Source organism: Anopheles merus, chromosome X (assembly GCF_017562075.2).
Source record: "Anopheles merus strain MAF chromosome X, AmerM5.1, whole genome shotgun sequence".
Lineage (NCBI taxonomy): Eukaryota > Metazoa > Arthropoda > Insecta > Diptera > Culicidae > Anopheles > Anopheles merus.
Genome location: NC_054081.1, coordinates 7,725,662 through 7,740,800, shown reverse-complemented (window position 1 = coordinate 7,740,800; position 15,139 = coordinate 7,725,662). Strand labels below are relative to the sequence as shown.

At 54.3% G+C, this 15,139-nt stretch overlaps 1 protein-coding gene across 1 annotated transcript in view; it reads left to right on the top strand.

The window, feature by feature from the left end:
• Positions 1-255: 255 nt before the first annotated feature.
• LOC121589590 overlaps positions 256-15,139 on the top strand; it is a 43,101-nt gene continuing 28,217 nt past the window's right edge. Inside the window, 5 exon segments of the mRNA XM_041908646.1 lie at positions 256-884; positions 1,045-4,707; positions 4,862-6,044; positions 8,257-10,221; positions 11,852-12,711. Coding sequence (XP_041764580.1) covers positions 2,341-4,707; positions 4,862-6,044; positions 8,257-10,221; positions 11,852-12,711 — 6,375 coding nt within the window. The 5' untranslated portion in view covers positions 256-884; positions 1,045-2,340.

Here is a 15,139-nt window from a genome sequence, read left to right as displayed (position 1 = left end):
AACAGTGAAACGAGTGGAGAGAAAGAAAAAAAACTAACGAACTTTTCTATCCCGTGTCCTATGTGCACGGAGCTGCATTCGAAAGTCAGTATAAAATTGTGCCCCCGGCAAAAAGGCCTTTTCGGCAAGATGGCGTCGAACGTGCGGCTGACAGCTGGGTCGCCCCTATCCGTATACCCGGGCCCGACCGGGCTAGTGTGTGTGTGTGTGTGTGCGAGGCGCTATCCGCACAGCAGTTCGGCTGAAGCAGCCACACGAAAAGCGCCCGCACACGCACACATCCAAAGAAAGGCCCGTTCGCTCAACCGTCGGGCAACCGTCAAAATCTCTCCCCGCTCCCTCCCCGATGACCCAGCGCGAGCACGAAGCGAGAAGTGTCACTTTCGACGAACGGTGCCCATTTCGCAGTAATCACCTCTTCCGTGCGGGGACGGACATAATTTTTGGAGGCGATTTTCCAGAAGTTGCAGAACTCGGTCCTTTGACCGTTGCGCGTTTTCGCACACGCCGTGTGTTTAGTGAGTTGGGTTACCGTCGGTGCGGACTGTGAAAGTGCGATTTTCTAGTAAAGCACAGCCAGTAAAAAATAGCAGGTTCTTCGGGGTACACGGGATACCCCCCCCCCACCCCCTGTGGGCAGCTTGCCACGGTGTGCCAGTCGCAGCAGCAGCAGCAGCACCATCGGAAGCCGTCGCTTTTTTGTTCGTTGTTCGCTCGATTTTTTTTTTGTTGGTTCGGAGCCGAAGCACCAGCACCAGGGACGCTCCAGCGGGCGCACAAAGTCCAGCGCCCTCGCCACAGCCTGTGCCTGTGATAAACTTGCACTGCCCGTCATCGCCCCCCCCCACCCCTCCACCTGCCAGCGGTGGGCTTTGGTAGTCCCGGTAAGGCCCCCCTCCCCTCGAGCACCACGGAATTGAACGGGTTCGGCGGATTGTTGCGTGTTAGGTGTGGGCGAAGAGCAGGAACTGATTTCTTTCTCTCTCTTTTTTTCTTTCTTTCTCCCCCTTTTCCGTGTTCCATTTTTACTTTTCTTTTTTGCAGCACACAAAAAAAAAAACGGTGCGTCCGCGAGCGCACTCCCGTGTGTGTGTGTGTGCGTGTGTGCCTGTGGGCAGATTTGTGTGCGTCCGTGTAGAGGTGTGATACGTGAGCGCGCGTGTGTGTGTGTTGACGGAGGAACCAGCAGAAGCAGGAAAGCGAAGAAGAAACCTGAACATTTGTGTGTTTTTTTGTTGTGTTGTCATTGCTTCCATCATCGACGCTGATTCATCTGTGTTCCTAACCTGTTCGATCCCGTTGCGCTTCCGGACGGAGCCAAGCGGCCTGTGTGCGTGCGTCTCTGTGTGCGATTGTGTGTGTGTGCGGCGCGGGGGCGCTTTGCTAGGCGGACGGACCACGGAGCGCGCGAGTGAGTGAGAGGGGAGCGCGAGTACGGACGCAGGACGAAAACCCCTTTTTTCTCTTCCTCTCGGGGACAGGCGAACCGCGTACCCCCCCCCCACACACACACACACACACACACACACACATACATACAGGATGCATCGACTGCCGTGTACATGTCCGCTGTTGCATCGACGCGTGCACATTTGATGCGTTGGAACTAGTACGCGCGCTGGAAAGCGATAGAGTGAGACAGGAGTGTGTGTGTGTGTGCGAGTGAGATAGTGTGCGAAAGGCAGCGAAAATCGCGACCCCGCACGAGCGAGAGTGAAAGAGAGGGCAGGAGCGTAACACTTTCGGGTTTTGTGAATTCCTGGCTCGCTTGGAGAACGGTAAAAAGGGGTCGCAAAAACTACCCCCCCCCCCCCATACAGACAAAAGAGAGAGTGCGAAGGGGGCAGCATCGCGTCTCCCCACCCCCCCCCCCCACCAACCATCAAACGCGGAAAGATTTTGCTGTGTTGCCAAAGCTGTTGTGTTTGGTGATGACAGCAGGGCCAGCAGCAGCAGCAGCATCTCCGATCCACTGACAGTTGTGCGTTGTAAAGGAAGGCGAACAAGGGCGAAGCTGCGAAACCAGAAGACGAACAAAAGAAAAGAAAAGAGAAGAAAAAACACCGTCGAGAACGGGAAGAGGAAAAGGCACGTAAATCCCCGCACCCGTCGCCCTGTGTCGCACGCACTGGTGTGCGTTGCCGTGTGTGTGTGTGTGTGTGTGTGTGTGTGTGTGTGGGCTTGGGAATTTTAGCACACAGCTCAGCACTTAACCCCTCCCCCCCTCGTTGTCCCACCGCACCGTTGTAGGCCGGGAACGCGCGGGAGGTGGTTCACCTCTCCTGTGTGTGCCCGAGCGGAAAGGCGGCGGCGGCGGAAGGCGGCGGCACACAGGGGGCAATGTCCGAGTCGGCCTCCGACACGCTCGATAGCGGCCCGTTTCACACCGGCAAGGTGGAGGAGCACGAGCAGTACGGGCGGCGGCACCAACACCACCACCACCAGCAGCAGCAGCAGCAGCGCCGATCCCTGACGCCCGGCGGCAAAAAGGACGCACGATACGAACCGGGGACGACGAGGACGGCGATGTCACCGATGGGCGATCTGCCAGCCGGCGACGATGACGACGATCAGCAGCAGCAGCAGCAGCAGCAGCAAAGGAAGCTGTCCGGGCCGGGCGACCGGGAGGCCACGGGGGGCGGCGGACCACCAAACAGTGCGGCCGGTCGCACCCGGTACACGGCGTCGCAGCTGCTGGCGCTGCGCGACACCAACCTGTCCAAGGTGCGGCCGCCCTGCATGGACGACCCGAAGTCGGAGAAGCACCTGAAGATGATCTCGATGCTGGCGCGCCGCTCCGAAACGCCCTACGACGAGGACGGGCCACCGGCGGGCGGTGGTGGTCCGTCCGGCGCAGGAGGCTTCGGGCGGAACCGGGCCTCGTACGGCGGGGGCTCTTCCTCGGCCGGTAGCGGAGGCGGTGGCGGAACCGGTGGCAGCAGCTCGCTTGGGGCCGGATCGGGCAATGGGCCCGGGCTGGGAAGTGCCGGGCGGGGCGAGATGCGCCGCTCGGTCGGTGGCAGCGGGGGCAGCGGCGGCATGGCCGATCCGAAGGAGCGGCTGCGGAAGGAGGAGGGCATCGTGCTGTCGCCGCAGCGCCGCTCGTTCAACATGGGCTGCCAGATGCCGTCCGCCCCGTCGTCGGGCGGGGCCGGCAGCAGCCTGGGACTGTCCGGGAGCCTGCTGCGCTCCGACCGCGACATGCTCGGCGGAGGAGGAGGAGGAGGAGGCAGTGGCGGCGGTGGAGGAAGCGGAGGAGGAGGCGGCGGCGGTGGACGCGAGCGACGCATCGGCAGCGGGCGGATCATGACGCGCGACAGCCTGTGGGAGTACGGCCGGATGGAGTCGGGCGACTATCGGGCGGGCAGTGGCGGCGCCGGAGCGGGCGGCAATTCGTCCTCGTCCGGGGGAAGCTTCCGCGACCGGGAACCGATGGCGATGCGCGGCGAGGCGGGCGGCAAGGACGGGAAGGATGGGCCGCGGGGGCGCAACAGCGAGGGCCGCGGCCTGCAGGAGAAGGACTACCACGACGAGGGCGGCGGCGGCGGCGGCCGGTACGAGCCGCGGGAGTCGCGCGATCGCCGCGACCGCTGGGGCGACAAGGGCGACAGTGGCCGGGGGCCGATGCGGAGCTACCACAAGGGCGGCTCGTCCGGCTACGGCGAAGGCCGGGGCGACGGTTCGTACTACGGCGGTGGTGGCGGGTACGGTGGTGGAAGCGGCAACAGCTACGGAAATTACGGCTCGAGCAGTGGCGGCAACAGCAGCAACCACCATCACCATCACCACCACCATCATCATCATGGGGGCGGGGAAGGCGGCCGCAGCTATGGCGACCGGCGCCGGTACAACAGCGACAACGGGCGGGACAACGAGGAGCCGGAGTGGTTCAGCGAGCCGACCTCCCAGCACGACACGATTGAGCTGCGCGGGTTCGACGATCCGCTGTCCGAGCACGGCAGCGAATCGGGCGACACGCCGAACGGCGACGGCCGCGACGATACGGAGGGCTCGCCCGACCAGACGGCAGCGGCGCCGGATCAGCCGGAGGCGACGGCCGGCACGAAACGGCCGAGCGAGGAACCGACCGGCGAATGGCGGCCCGAGCTGGACGAGACGCTGCTGAAGCTGATCGAGGACGGGCTGCCGAAGGCATCGACCGAGGAGGAGGTGCGGGCGGACGGCTTGCGCCTGATCCGGGAGCTGAAGCGCATGTCGCTGAAGGAGCTGGGCCGGGCGACGCCGGCGGCCGAGGAGGAAGTGCCGGCGGCGGTGCTGAAGCTGATCGAGGACTACATGCCGAAGGGCAGCAACGTTGGGCCGCCGAGCAAGGAGAAGGTGCGGACGGATGGCATTCTACGCCTGCTCAAGGAGTTCAAGCGCATGTCGCTGAAGGAGCTGGGCGGCTTCCAGGGCCGGGAGACGCCCTCCCAGCCGCCGGCCAAGGAGGAAGCGGTGCTGAAGCTGATCGAGGACGGGATGCCGAAGGCATCGACCGAGGAGGAAGGACGGGCGGACGGTATGCGGCTGATGAAGGAGCTCAAGCGTATGCCGCTGGAGGAGCTGTGCGGGTCCCGGGACCGGGCGACGCCCTCCCAGCCGCCGGCCGAGGAGGAAGCGCTGACGGACGGTATCCGTCTGATGGAGGAGCTGTGCGGCTTCCGGAACATGGTGCAGACGGATTACAGCGCAATGGACATGTTGCTGGTAAGTTAAGGGAGAGAGAGAGAGAGAGAGAGAGAGAGAGAGAGAGAGAGAGAGAGAGAGAGAGAGAGAGAGAGAGAGAGAGAGAGAGAGAGAGAGAGAGAGAGAGAGAGAGAGAGATCATTTTCGTTTATTACAATCCTTTTCCCGTTTTCAGAACGATGTCGGTGGCGGTAGTCGCGAGAGCCGCTTTTCGCAGTTTTTCCGCCAAGACAACGATACCGCCGCCAAGGGGGGTAGTGAGGACGTGGCGGCGGCGGCGGCAACCGATGCGAAGGAGCGGCGCAGCCGCCAGAACTCGCTGCACGAGGACATCGGCAAGATGATGAAGGGCATCGCGGCGTTCGACGACATCGTGAGTGTGGCGACCGCTACCAGCAACAAGTTCTTCGCGCCGATCTCGCCGGCCGCCACCTCCAACACGCCCCAGTCGTTCCTGGAGCTGTTTCACCGCACGGCGCTGAAGGGCCAGCTCGAGCCACCGCAGCAGCCGGCGGGCCAGCGGCCGCTAGACGGGACGCCGCAGCCGTTCGATCGGCACGCGATACATATGAACTCAATGATGGCGGACGAGCAGCAGCAGGGGAAGCAGCAGCAGCAGCAGCAGTTGCACCACGAGCAGCAGCAACAGCTGCAGAACCGCAGCCTGCAACAGCTGCTGGGCGTGACCGGTAGTGGTGGTGGTGGTGCCGGTCCGCCTTCCGGTACGCCGCCGGGCGCTACCGAGCGCGGGCCGGTCGGGCCACTGATGCCCAATCTGGGCGCGATGCCGTCCCCGGCCAGCCTCGGCCAGGTGCACAGTGTCGAGGAGCTGGAGGCACGGTTCCGCCAGTCCGACCTGAACGGGGGAGAGGGTGGCGCACCGAGCGGTGGCAGAACGCCCGGCCCACCGAACGATCCGTTCGCCGACCAGCAACCGATGGCGATCGGAGGCGGCGCCGCCGGCGGCGGCGGATCCATACCGCGGCTAATCATGCCGGGCAACGATCCGGCGATCGGGGCGATCCATCCGCCGGTGGTAACAGCGCCTCCGGCCGGTGGTGCCCCACCCACCACCCCCGACGGTGGGGCGGTACGGCAGCAGGAGCTGCTCGCGTTCAAGAAGCTGCTCAACCAGATGAGCGAAAATCAGATGAACGGAGGCGGTGGCGGCCCACCACCGCACCAGCCCGGACCACCGGTGCAGCAGCACCACGGCCATCCGGCACACGCCGCCCACATGGCGGCCGTTGCGGCCCAGCACCAGGGCGGACAGGGTCCACCTCCGCACCAGGGTGCGGCCATGTCGGCGCTGCCGGCCATGCTGCAGATGATGCATATGGCTCCGATGCCACACCCAGGTAGGTCCATTTTGGGCAACACTCGGTTGCATCCCTTTCTTATCAGTCTCGAGTTGAGTGTAAATTACAAAACTCCATATCTGCTCTGAAAACATCTCCTTTTGAGCGTTTAAAATATTCCCCCAAATGCTTGCAATCCTTCGTAGCAAAGATGTAGTCCATTATACGATTCGAAACCCTGTAATTCCACAGCCATGTGTTCCCCATGATTTGTCGAATGGAGGCGTGGAATTGAACGGAACGAAAATAGTTTCTAATAATTTTGAACAATTTAAACAAAACTTCAATTACTAGTATCATGAAAACAAAATACGAATACGGTGCAATCGGGTGTATCCCGGTTCCTCTCGACGTTGCGTTGATGATTGCTTTGTGGCAATTGGATCCATTTTCAGTTCTCTTGCTGAAATCATGTCAAGACTCCATACAAAACTACTCACAAAGCTAGTCTGCGATTTTCAGTCTAGATTATTCCAGCCACAACAAAGCAAGAATTAGATTCGAGTACCTGCTCGAAATTGTTTTCATTTATTCAAAGGTTTATTAAAGCGATCAGGTGGTGGAATCTGGAATCAAAGAGTATGTAGACCAGGTAGTCTCGTCCCATATAGCTTGTCAACTAATTTCTGAATCAAAAATCAGCTCCATTTGACAGAACGGGTGAAATGAATTTCCATAGGAACAGATCTTTTTTTTTGTAGCTGCAAATACGTAGCAGACATTGGTATCCCTATTGAGGATAATTGCGTGGCGCGCGCAGGGGCCTTTGCAATACTTAAAAGAGAAAACTTAAGATAACCTTACTTGCTATACATTTGAATACAGACATGAACATTTAAACGTGGTCACGGTAATATTGAAGTCAAAAAGCAGTAGAACTTATTAAAAGCTTGTTGACACATTGAGGTAAATGGATCATGAGCTCCTCTGTCATCAGAAAATTCCGGGGACGTAGTGTGTGGTCAGGACCGTACACATTAATTTTCAGAAGAAGCTCCGGTGCATCAATTTCGTCTTTAATTAACTTTGCTACAAACTGCTTGTGCTACCTCCCTACGTCTCTCTAAGGACTGTAGACCCAGAAGAAGCCGTCTAGTTTGATATGTTAGAGGCTGGTTCATGTTCCACCTTAAGGTTCTTATGGCTATTCTTGTGATTTTTCTGAATCTGACTGAATAAGCTCGATACGTGTGGTCCAGTTGTTAGTGTACAGAGACCATGTTACAACATTGAATTCAAGTATGGGCCGGACTAAGGCGACGAAAAGTTGTTTTAAACAGAAAGGGTCATTAAAATCAGATGTCAGACGATCAATAAAACTTAGCTGCCGATATACTTTGTCAATGACGTAAGAATACTGTTGACGGAAGGAGAGTGACGAGTCAAGAATAGTACCGAGGTCCTTAGTTTCTATGTTATGTGAGATCACACAAGAGTCAAGATTATAGTCTCACTTGATAGGGTCCTTTTTGCTAGTTGTCGAAGCTGTTGTATCGAACCAAAAATGGCTCTCAAGTCATTCTTGCAATTAGCAGTATTTCACGCGCTTGAAGAACTTTTAGTGAGTAGAACGAACAGTTTAAGAGTGTTTTGTGTATTCGTCAAGTTATCAGAGCTGAGCCTATTTGAGCTTAAGTGCTCACCCGTCCTGTTTAAAAGTGACGTTCAAATTTGGTTTAAAAAAACATGCTATGAGAAAGCAGCTGGTCTAACTACACTTTGAAAATTTGTATGCAGAGATTGACAGATGTCTCCCACAATGTCGCCCAACAGAAGCTATAAAAATCAATCTTCTAAATATATACTCCTTGAGATAAGCCCACCAGTATACTATACCCACTTTGATAGCTGCTCGAAAGCTGCTATACAATGCAAACAGCTGACCGGCTGAAATTTCAGCCTACGGTCTTAAAATGGAAAGGGGCCCAATGTCTGTCATGATTCAGATTTATTTTTGATAGTTGGATTGACAACCCTCCGTTTCAAAAAAGAAAATATAAACGCATTCGGGCCATCGAGCGTATTTTTCGCTCGTCTTCAACATTTAGTAAGCCTGATCGAATAAGCTATCGTCTCGAGATAACGTATTTGAAGCGTATCCGCCACATACAAGAGTGCTTAAGAGCCCTCTTCACAAATCCACGCTTATTGTGTTCCCCCCTCACTGATCACTCTCTTCTCTTCCCTTACCTCCCGCCCGCCCATTCCCCAGGAACTGATCAGCGGCACGCTACCGAGCTGCTGAAGCGGCCGGAAACGCAAACGCTCATGATGGCGGTGGCGCGGGGCGAGGTGTCCCAGCACAGCCTGTGGCAGCAGCTGACGAATCCGGCGACGGCCCAGTCGCACCGGGAGATCATCTCGGCCGTGCTTGGCGCGTGCAACGGTGGGTCGCGCGTCGTGTCGCCGAGCCTGCTGCTCAACCCGAACAGTATTCAACCGCCCATGCCAATGCCGATACCGCCCCCGGCTGCACCGGCCGGGGCCGGCGCCAACCTGCTATTTCACCCGAAGCAGCAGGTGCGCCTGTCCCCGCTGCCCAATGGGATGCCGCAGCGGATTCCGTCGCCACGCGAGCTGCAGTACCACACGCAGTCCATCCTGCAGAACGCGCTGATACGCAAGAAGCTTGAGGAGCAGCGTGAAAACTATCGCAAGAGACAGGAACAGCAGCAGCAGCAGCAGCAGCAACAGCAGCAACAACAGCAGCAACAACAGCAGCAGCAACAGCAGCAGCAACCATCACAGCCGCAGCCAGCATCGCAACAGCAACCGCAGCCACCGGAGCAGCCGGGACAGCCGGAAGAGCTGCAGCAGAAGCTGAAGGAGCAGCAGCAGCAGCAGCAGCAGCCGATGATGCACCAGGGCCCGCCAGCTGCACAGTCGATGCAAAACTTTCCTCATCTGCCACCGGCACAGTCCGAGCAGGAGCCAGCACAGCAGCAGCACCATCAATCAGCGGCGGAACCGTCCCAGGAGCCGCGCCATGCGCAACATTCCGACGCACCCGACCATCAGTCGGCACAGCCGACCGGTCAGCAGCCAGCGAATCCGGCCGAAATGGGACCGGCAGCAGCAGCAGCAGCAGCAGCAGTGCCCGGCGGCACCAGCATGATCAAAGCCGGCGGTGGTGGCCCAGTCGGTGGAGGGCGCATGATTAGTGGCGGTGCCGCGGCGAGCGCGGCAGTCTCACCGTCGAAGCAGAACCAGATGCAAACGCAACAGGTCGCGTCGCCGACGCCGCTCGCATTTACGCCCACGTCCGTGCTGCGCAAGATGACGGCGGCGCAGGAAAAGGAACCGGACAGTGCGATCCCGCACCACATGCAGCAGCAGCAGCAGCAGCAACTGCCGCCGCAACAGCAGCAACAGGGTCCCATGCCCCAACCACAACTGCCATTACCGCCAGCCCATCCGCAAATGATGCTCAACGAGCAGCAGCAGCAGCAGCAGGGCCATCTGCCGCACGTCGAACCGGGCCGCATGGGGCTCAACTATTCGGCCCTGCTCGAGATGATGCAGCACCAGCAGTACATGAAGCAGCAGATGCAGCAGCAAATGCAGCAGCATCAGAAACCGTTCCCGCTGCATCCGCACGCCCCGCAGCACCCGGTGATGCATCCGATGCCTGGCGGGCCGCAACCACCGCAGCAGACGCCCCAGCAGCAGCAGCAGCAGCAGCCACCGCAACCGTCCCAACCGGGGCAATTCCCAGCCGAATCTCAACCACCGCAGTCGGAGCAGCAGCAGCAGCAGCAGCGTCCGTCGCCATTCGGGCAGCCGGGTCCGCATCCGCCGCCCCCGATGAACATGATGCACCATCACGGGCCGGGCGTCGGCGCGAACCATCTGCCGGTAGTGCCAGCGATCATCAACCCGATGGGCTCGATGCCGTCGTCGGTCGTGGGCGCGATGCGCAACATGCAGCCTGCGATGCCGAACAACATTCCATGGAATATGAAGCAGCTGCAGCAGCAGCAGCAGCCGCAGCCGAACGTACCGCAATCGCAGCCGCAACCGCAGCCGGGCGGCCCGGGGCAGCTAATGCCACCCCAGCTGGCACTGCAACAGCAGCAGCAGCAGCAACAGAATTCGCAAAATCAACCCCAACAGCAGCAGCAGCAACCACCGCAACACATGAACATGCCAAAACCGCAAGGCCGGCCCATACTGAAGGGTAAGTAGAGTGGGAGACGATTTACAGGGTTGTACAAGCCATTTTGCAATGTGTGCTACACTTTTTGTCGCTTTGCAAAACTTACTTTCACTCCTAGTACGTACTTGGGCTGGTCCAATATTAATTTTAACCAATGCTGCAAAATGTCACTGTCAATGTCATAAAAAATCTGACTGAAACACCATCCATGTTAGCGTCACGAACTCAATTGTGATAATCAGAGGTGATACTCAAAACGATTGATGTGACCAATGCATGCGTCGTGACATTTCAGCAACCAACGCTTTGTCAGTCACTATGTAATGACTTTTTTTTACTTTAATCAGTTCTGCAAAATGTCACTCACATAGTAATGACAAATTTCGGCTGAAACAAAATCATGTCAGCGTCACGAGCTCTAATGTGATGATCAGAGGTGAGACTCAAACAGTTGTTGCGACCATCACATGCTTGGTGATATTGTGTGCAACCAACTCTTGGTCGCGATATGTTCAGTCGGTGATCATCACGATAATCATGGGAAATATGCGGTGCGTGGGAGTGGTTCCAAGCAACAAAATGATCATGTTTTCTCGCTCTGTTTGACCTGATAGACCAGCCAGAGCGAGAAAGCATGCTCATTTTGATGCTTGGGACCACACGCCAAGTATATTCCAAGAATGTCGTGATGATCATACTGAGAAAATGTCATGACCAAGAGAGTGAACAAGAGTTGGGTGCTATAAAAAAAAGTCACCAAGCTCGTTTCAGCCATGAGTGTTGGTGACTGAAACCAGTGGCATCTGGCAGGCACTATTCACAGCCAGAAAATGATTGTGCTTGCCAGTCAGAGCTACCACGAATATGTTCACTGTTTTCGTTGGTGAACATCTCGTGATGCTCATGACATTTTGCCGCACTAATTTTAAGCCTTCCTAGTTTAATTTTAACATCCCACAAAAACATAAAGAGGAGAAGATTTAGAAGCTTTAAAACAATGTGTCGTTTGACCCATAACTCGTTTTATTCACTGAGCAATTAGCATTTGAAAATGCATTCCAAAATTGTTTACATTTCGCTGATTATTCAGTAAATAAAAAACGAGTTATGGGTTAACCGACACATCATTGTAAAGCTTACAGGGCTTTCCAAGTCCTGTGTGTTCCGTGTGTTCCGTTAATTAATGAAATTAAGCAGTGAATAATTTCATTGGTATAATTTAAAATATAATAATTTTTAAGCCTTAAGCAATACGGCCTTTTTGGACAGTTACTCCTGAATAATAAAAAAAAAAAAAAATTATGCCTATTTTGGAAGTTTTGATGGAGTGAACAAAATTGGCATATATTTTCATGGCTTTAGAATGTGTTAGATTTCATTTGATCATAAAAAAAAACAATCTAATTACACGGTTTTTGCATTTACACGGTGCGTTAAGGTCAAGAGTTGATGTCTTAGAGACGAAAATGTATGTGTATTGTCAAAAAATGAAAAATTAGGTTACAATGACGGTATCTTTGGACTCCAAGTATGTACAAGGAGTCAAAATAAATTTAGCAAGCGAAAACATGTGCAGCACACATTGCAGAATGATTTTGAAAACCCTGTATGGCGAAAATTGTTTTATTTATTCTTCTTCTTTGCCTCCTAGGTGGCAGCGGAAATGGTGGCCAGATGCCACAACAGCTGCAACAGCAGCAACAGCAGCAGCAGCAGCAGCAAATGCCGCTGATACATCCACTGCCCCAGCATGCACTGTCGCCGATGACGGGTCCGCTGAACTTTGGCGGCAACATGGATTTCCCCCAGCAGCAACAGCAGCAGCAACAGCAGCAGCAGCAGCAGCAGCAGCAACAGCAGCAGCAACAGCAGCAGCAGCAGCAGCAGCAGCAGCAGCAACAGCAGCAACAGCAGCAACAGCAACAACCATTCAACAACAACCGTAGCGGAAATCCAATCCTCGGTGCACATCACCCGATGGCACCGCCATCATCACAGCAGGGCCCACAGCAGCAGCAGCAGCAGCAGCAGCCGGGTCAGCAGCAGCAGCAACAACCGCCACATCAGCAACCGCAGCAGCAGCAGCAGCAGCAACATTCGCCCAACATGATTAGCCCGCACATGCAGCAGCTGTTGCAGCAACAGCGTCAAATGCAGCAGCAGCGTGCGATACGTAATCAGCACGTGCACATGAATATGATGCCACTGCAACAGCAGCAACAGCAGCAGCAGCAGCAGCCGTTCCGAATTCCAAACATGCCAATCGGTGGAAGTGGACAGCAGCAACAGCAGCAGAACGCAACCGGCAACGGGCCATCGGCGGGCGGCGGCGTGATCAACTACAACCGGGACGGAGGGCTCTCGCCGACCAGCAACCAGCTGGCCCGCTGGTTCTCGCCCGAGCTGCTCGCCCAGGCGTCCGCCGGTAAGCTGCCGTCGCTCAACATCGGCCAGGCGATGAGCCTCGAGGAGTTTGAGCGCAACATGCAGCACTCGTCGACCACTGTACATAACTAAAACAACCTCCCTCCCCCTTCTCGAGGAGTGTTTGCTTAAACGCGCTGCGTGTGGTGTGGTGTGTGTGTGTGTAGGTGTGTGTGCGCGCAGGAAACGATAACGCCGCAAAATTGAAATTGTGAAGAACGTGAGATTTTTTTTACCATTATTTTTAACTACATATTTATATTTATATTATTATTATTATTATTATTATCATTATTATTCTTGATTGTGTAGGCAAGCTTAGTTTGAGATTCTTTCTTATTATTATTATTTTTTTGCGACGATCCCTCTCCCCCCCCCCCCTCCTCCGGGGTCGTATTTAACTTATGCTTGTAAAACGACGGTATTGTGTAGTCGTACCCCAGGTAGCTTACGAATAGGTGAAGGAGATGCGTGTGTGTGTGTGGAAAATAGACAGTAAAAGAAGCTGACAGACACAGTGGTTGATGGCGGTAGGGGGACGGTGACGGCGGGTTTTGGGGCAAAGCTTCCGACGCACTGCCCGGACAGAGAAGAGAAAGGGATCGCTGCAAACGACGAGTGTCACGGCAAATTCGATGCCGCGCGTCTACGGTGGACGATCGATCGTGTACAGGAATTTCATCACACAAAGAGAATAGTTTTTTTTTCTATGGTGGGCAACAAAGAGAAGAGCCCCACGTGGGGCACTAGTATTTGATAGACTGTGAGAAGGGTAGAAAGGGAAAGGCATATGAGAGAACGATGCGTGGAGTGGTTGTTAGAGGAAGGATTTAGAACGCTTTTGGCATATATTTGGAACACAGAGCAGCGACAGGGCATAGATGCGCGTTATTTTGATAGACACTGGGAAGCCCCCCCCCCCCCCCTGTCCCTTCCACCCGAGCGCATCGCACGTTTCTAAATCGCTTACACAAGCGCCTCGCTCTCTGCTCGTGTTTAGTTTCGTTACTTTTTTTTGATATTTTTTTTTCTTTCTGATTTCTGCTTTACTTTGTAAGAACATGAATTCTTCTATTTTGCTGCACCCTTTATTGCTTCATTTTTAAAGTATTACTAAACATTTTTTTGTTGGTCCTTTTCTGCTGCTCGGCTGCGAGTTTGGGAGCAGCCGGGTTGAAAATGCGTCGTTTCCGAACTGATTGTGATGATGCGCGCGCCCTGCATGCCCAAAACGACGCACACCCCTCCCCCGACATACACACGGTGTACATTTCATATAACTATCTTGCGAAGCGACGCTGGGTGCTGGGAGGCTAGGAGGGGCGGGATGTGATTTTATCCGCCTCGTTCCTTCCTTTGCCCACACACGACGGGGTCGATTGGTCGCATTTCTTCGGTGTGTTGGAATGGAGTTGGCACGCGAAAACCAACCACCGCTACTATTACTGCTACCATTACTACTAGAACTACTACTACCGATACTACAACCACTACTACTATTACAACTACTACTACTACTACTGCTGCTATGTGAAAATGTGAATCCTTCCGGTCCGGGTGTGCGCACAGGGAGCACACCGCAGGGGAGAGGCTTTGAGCGAGCGATGTTTCATACGTAGGTTAGGTGCTTTATGCGTTGTGCTACTGTAGGAGTGCGGGGCAACGGAGTGATGTTGTAAGGGCTTTGAATTGAAGATGATGATGTTGACGAGCGCGCAGGATAAGCTGCCGAGGTGCGTAGGGAAATTACTAGAGAAGAAGAAAAATTGCATAAAAACCAGACACACACACACACGTTAATTAGGACACGCGGCTGATGAAAACAAAAAAAAAACACACACACACACATACATATTTACAGAAGAACATACAGGGGACGATAAACGAATGCTCCCAAATTTGGCGCAGAGAATCGATTACACACACCCACACATACACAGAAAACGTCTCTCTAGGCTTAAGTCGGCATGTTCGAAAACGAAAAAAAAACAAAAAAACACTGAAATATAATTATTATAAGAAATACACAACACACAAAGGTATGATTGTTACTCACAAGGAAAAGTAAGCAAACAAAACAACAAAAAAAAAACAAGAACATTAATAAATCATTGTAAAACCGGTACTTATTAAGCAAATGTGTGAGTATTTGTGAGTGCGAATAAGCAACAGAAGATAAAAAACAATACAAAAACCTTGAGAAATCCTTACACGCGGACAGCACCCGTCCCCGCACACGACAAACACAAAACAAACGCAACTTTCAGAATATACGTACAAACGCACACAGCACACAATCATATACTACGTCAAAATAAAGTAGTAATTAAGCGAACTCTTTCTCTCTCTTTCTCTCTCTTCTCTCTCTCTCTCTCTCTCTCTCTCTCTCTCTCTCTCTTTCTCTCTCTCTCTTTCTCTCTCTCTCTCTCTCTCACACACACACAAACACTGTATCTATTGTTGGTTTGCTTATAGTAGATCACGAAGTCGTGACAAGGCCCGAACAACCAACACT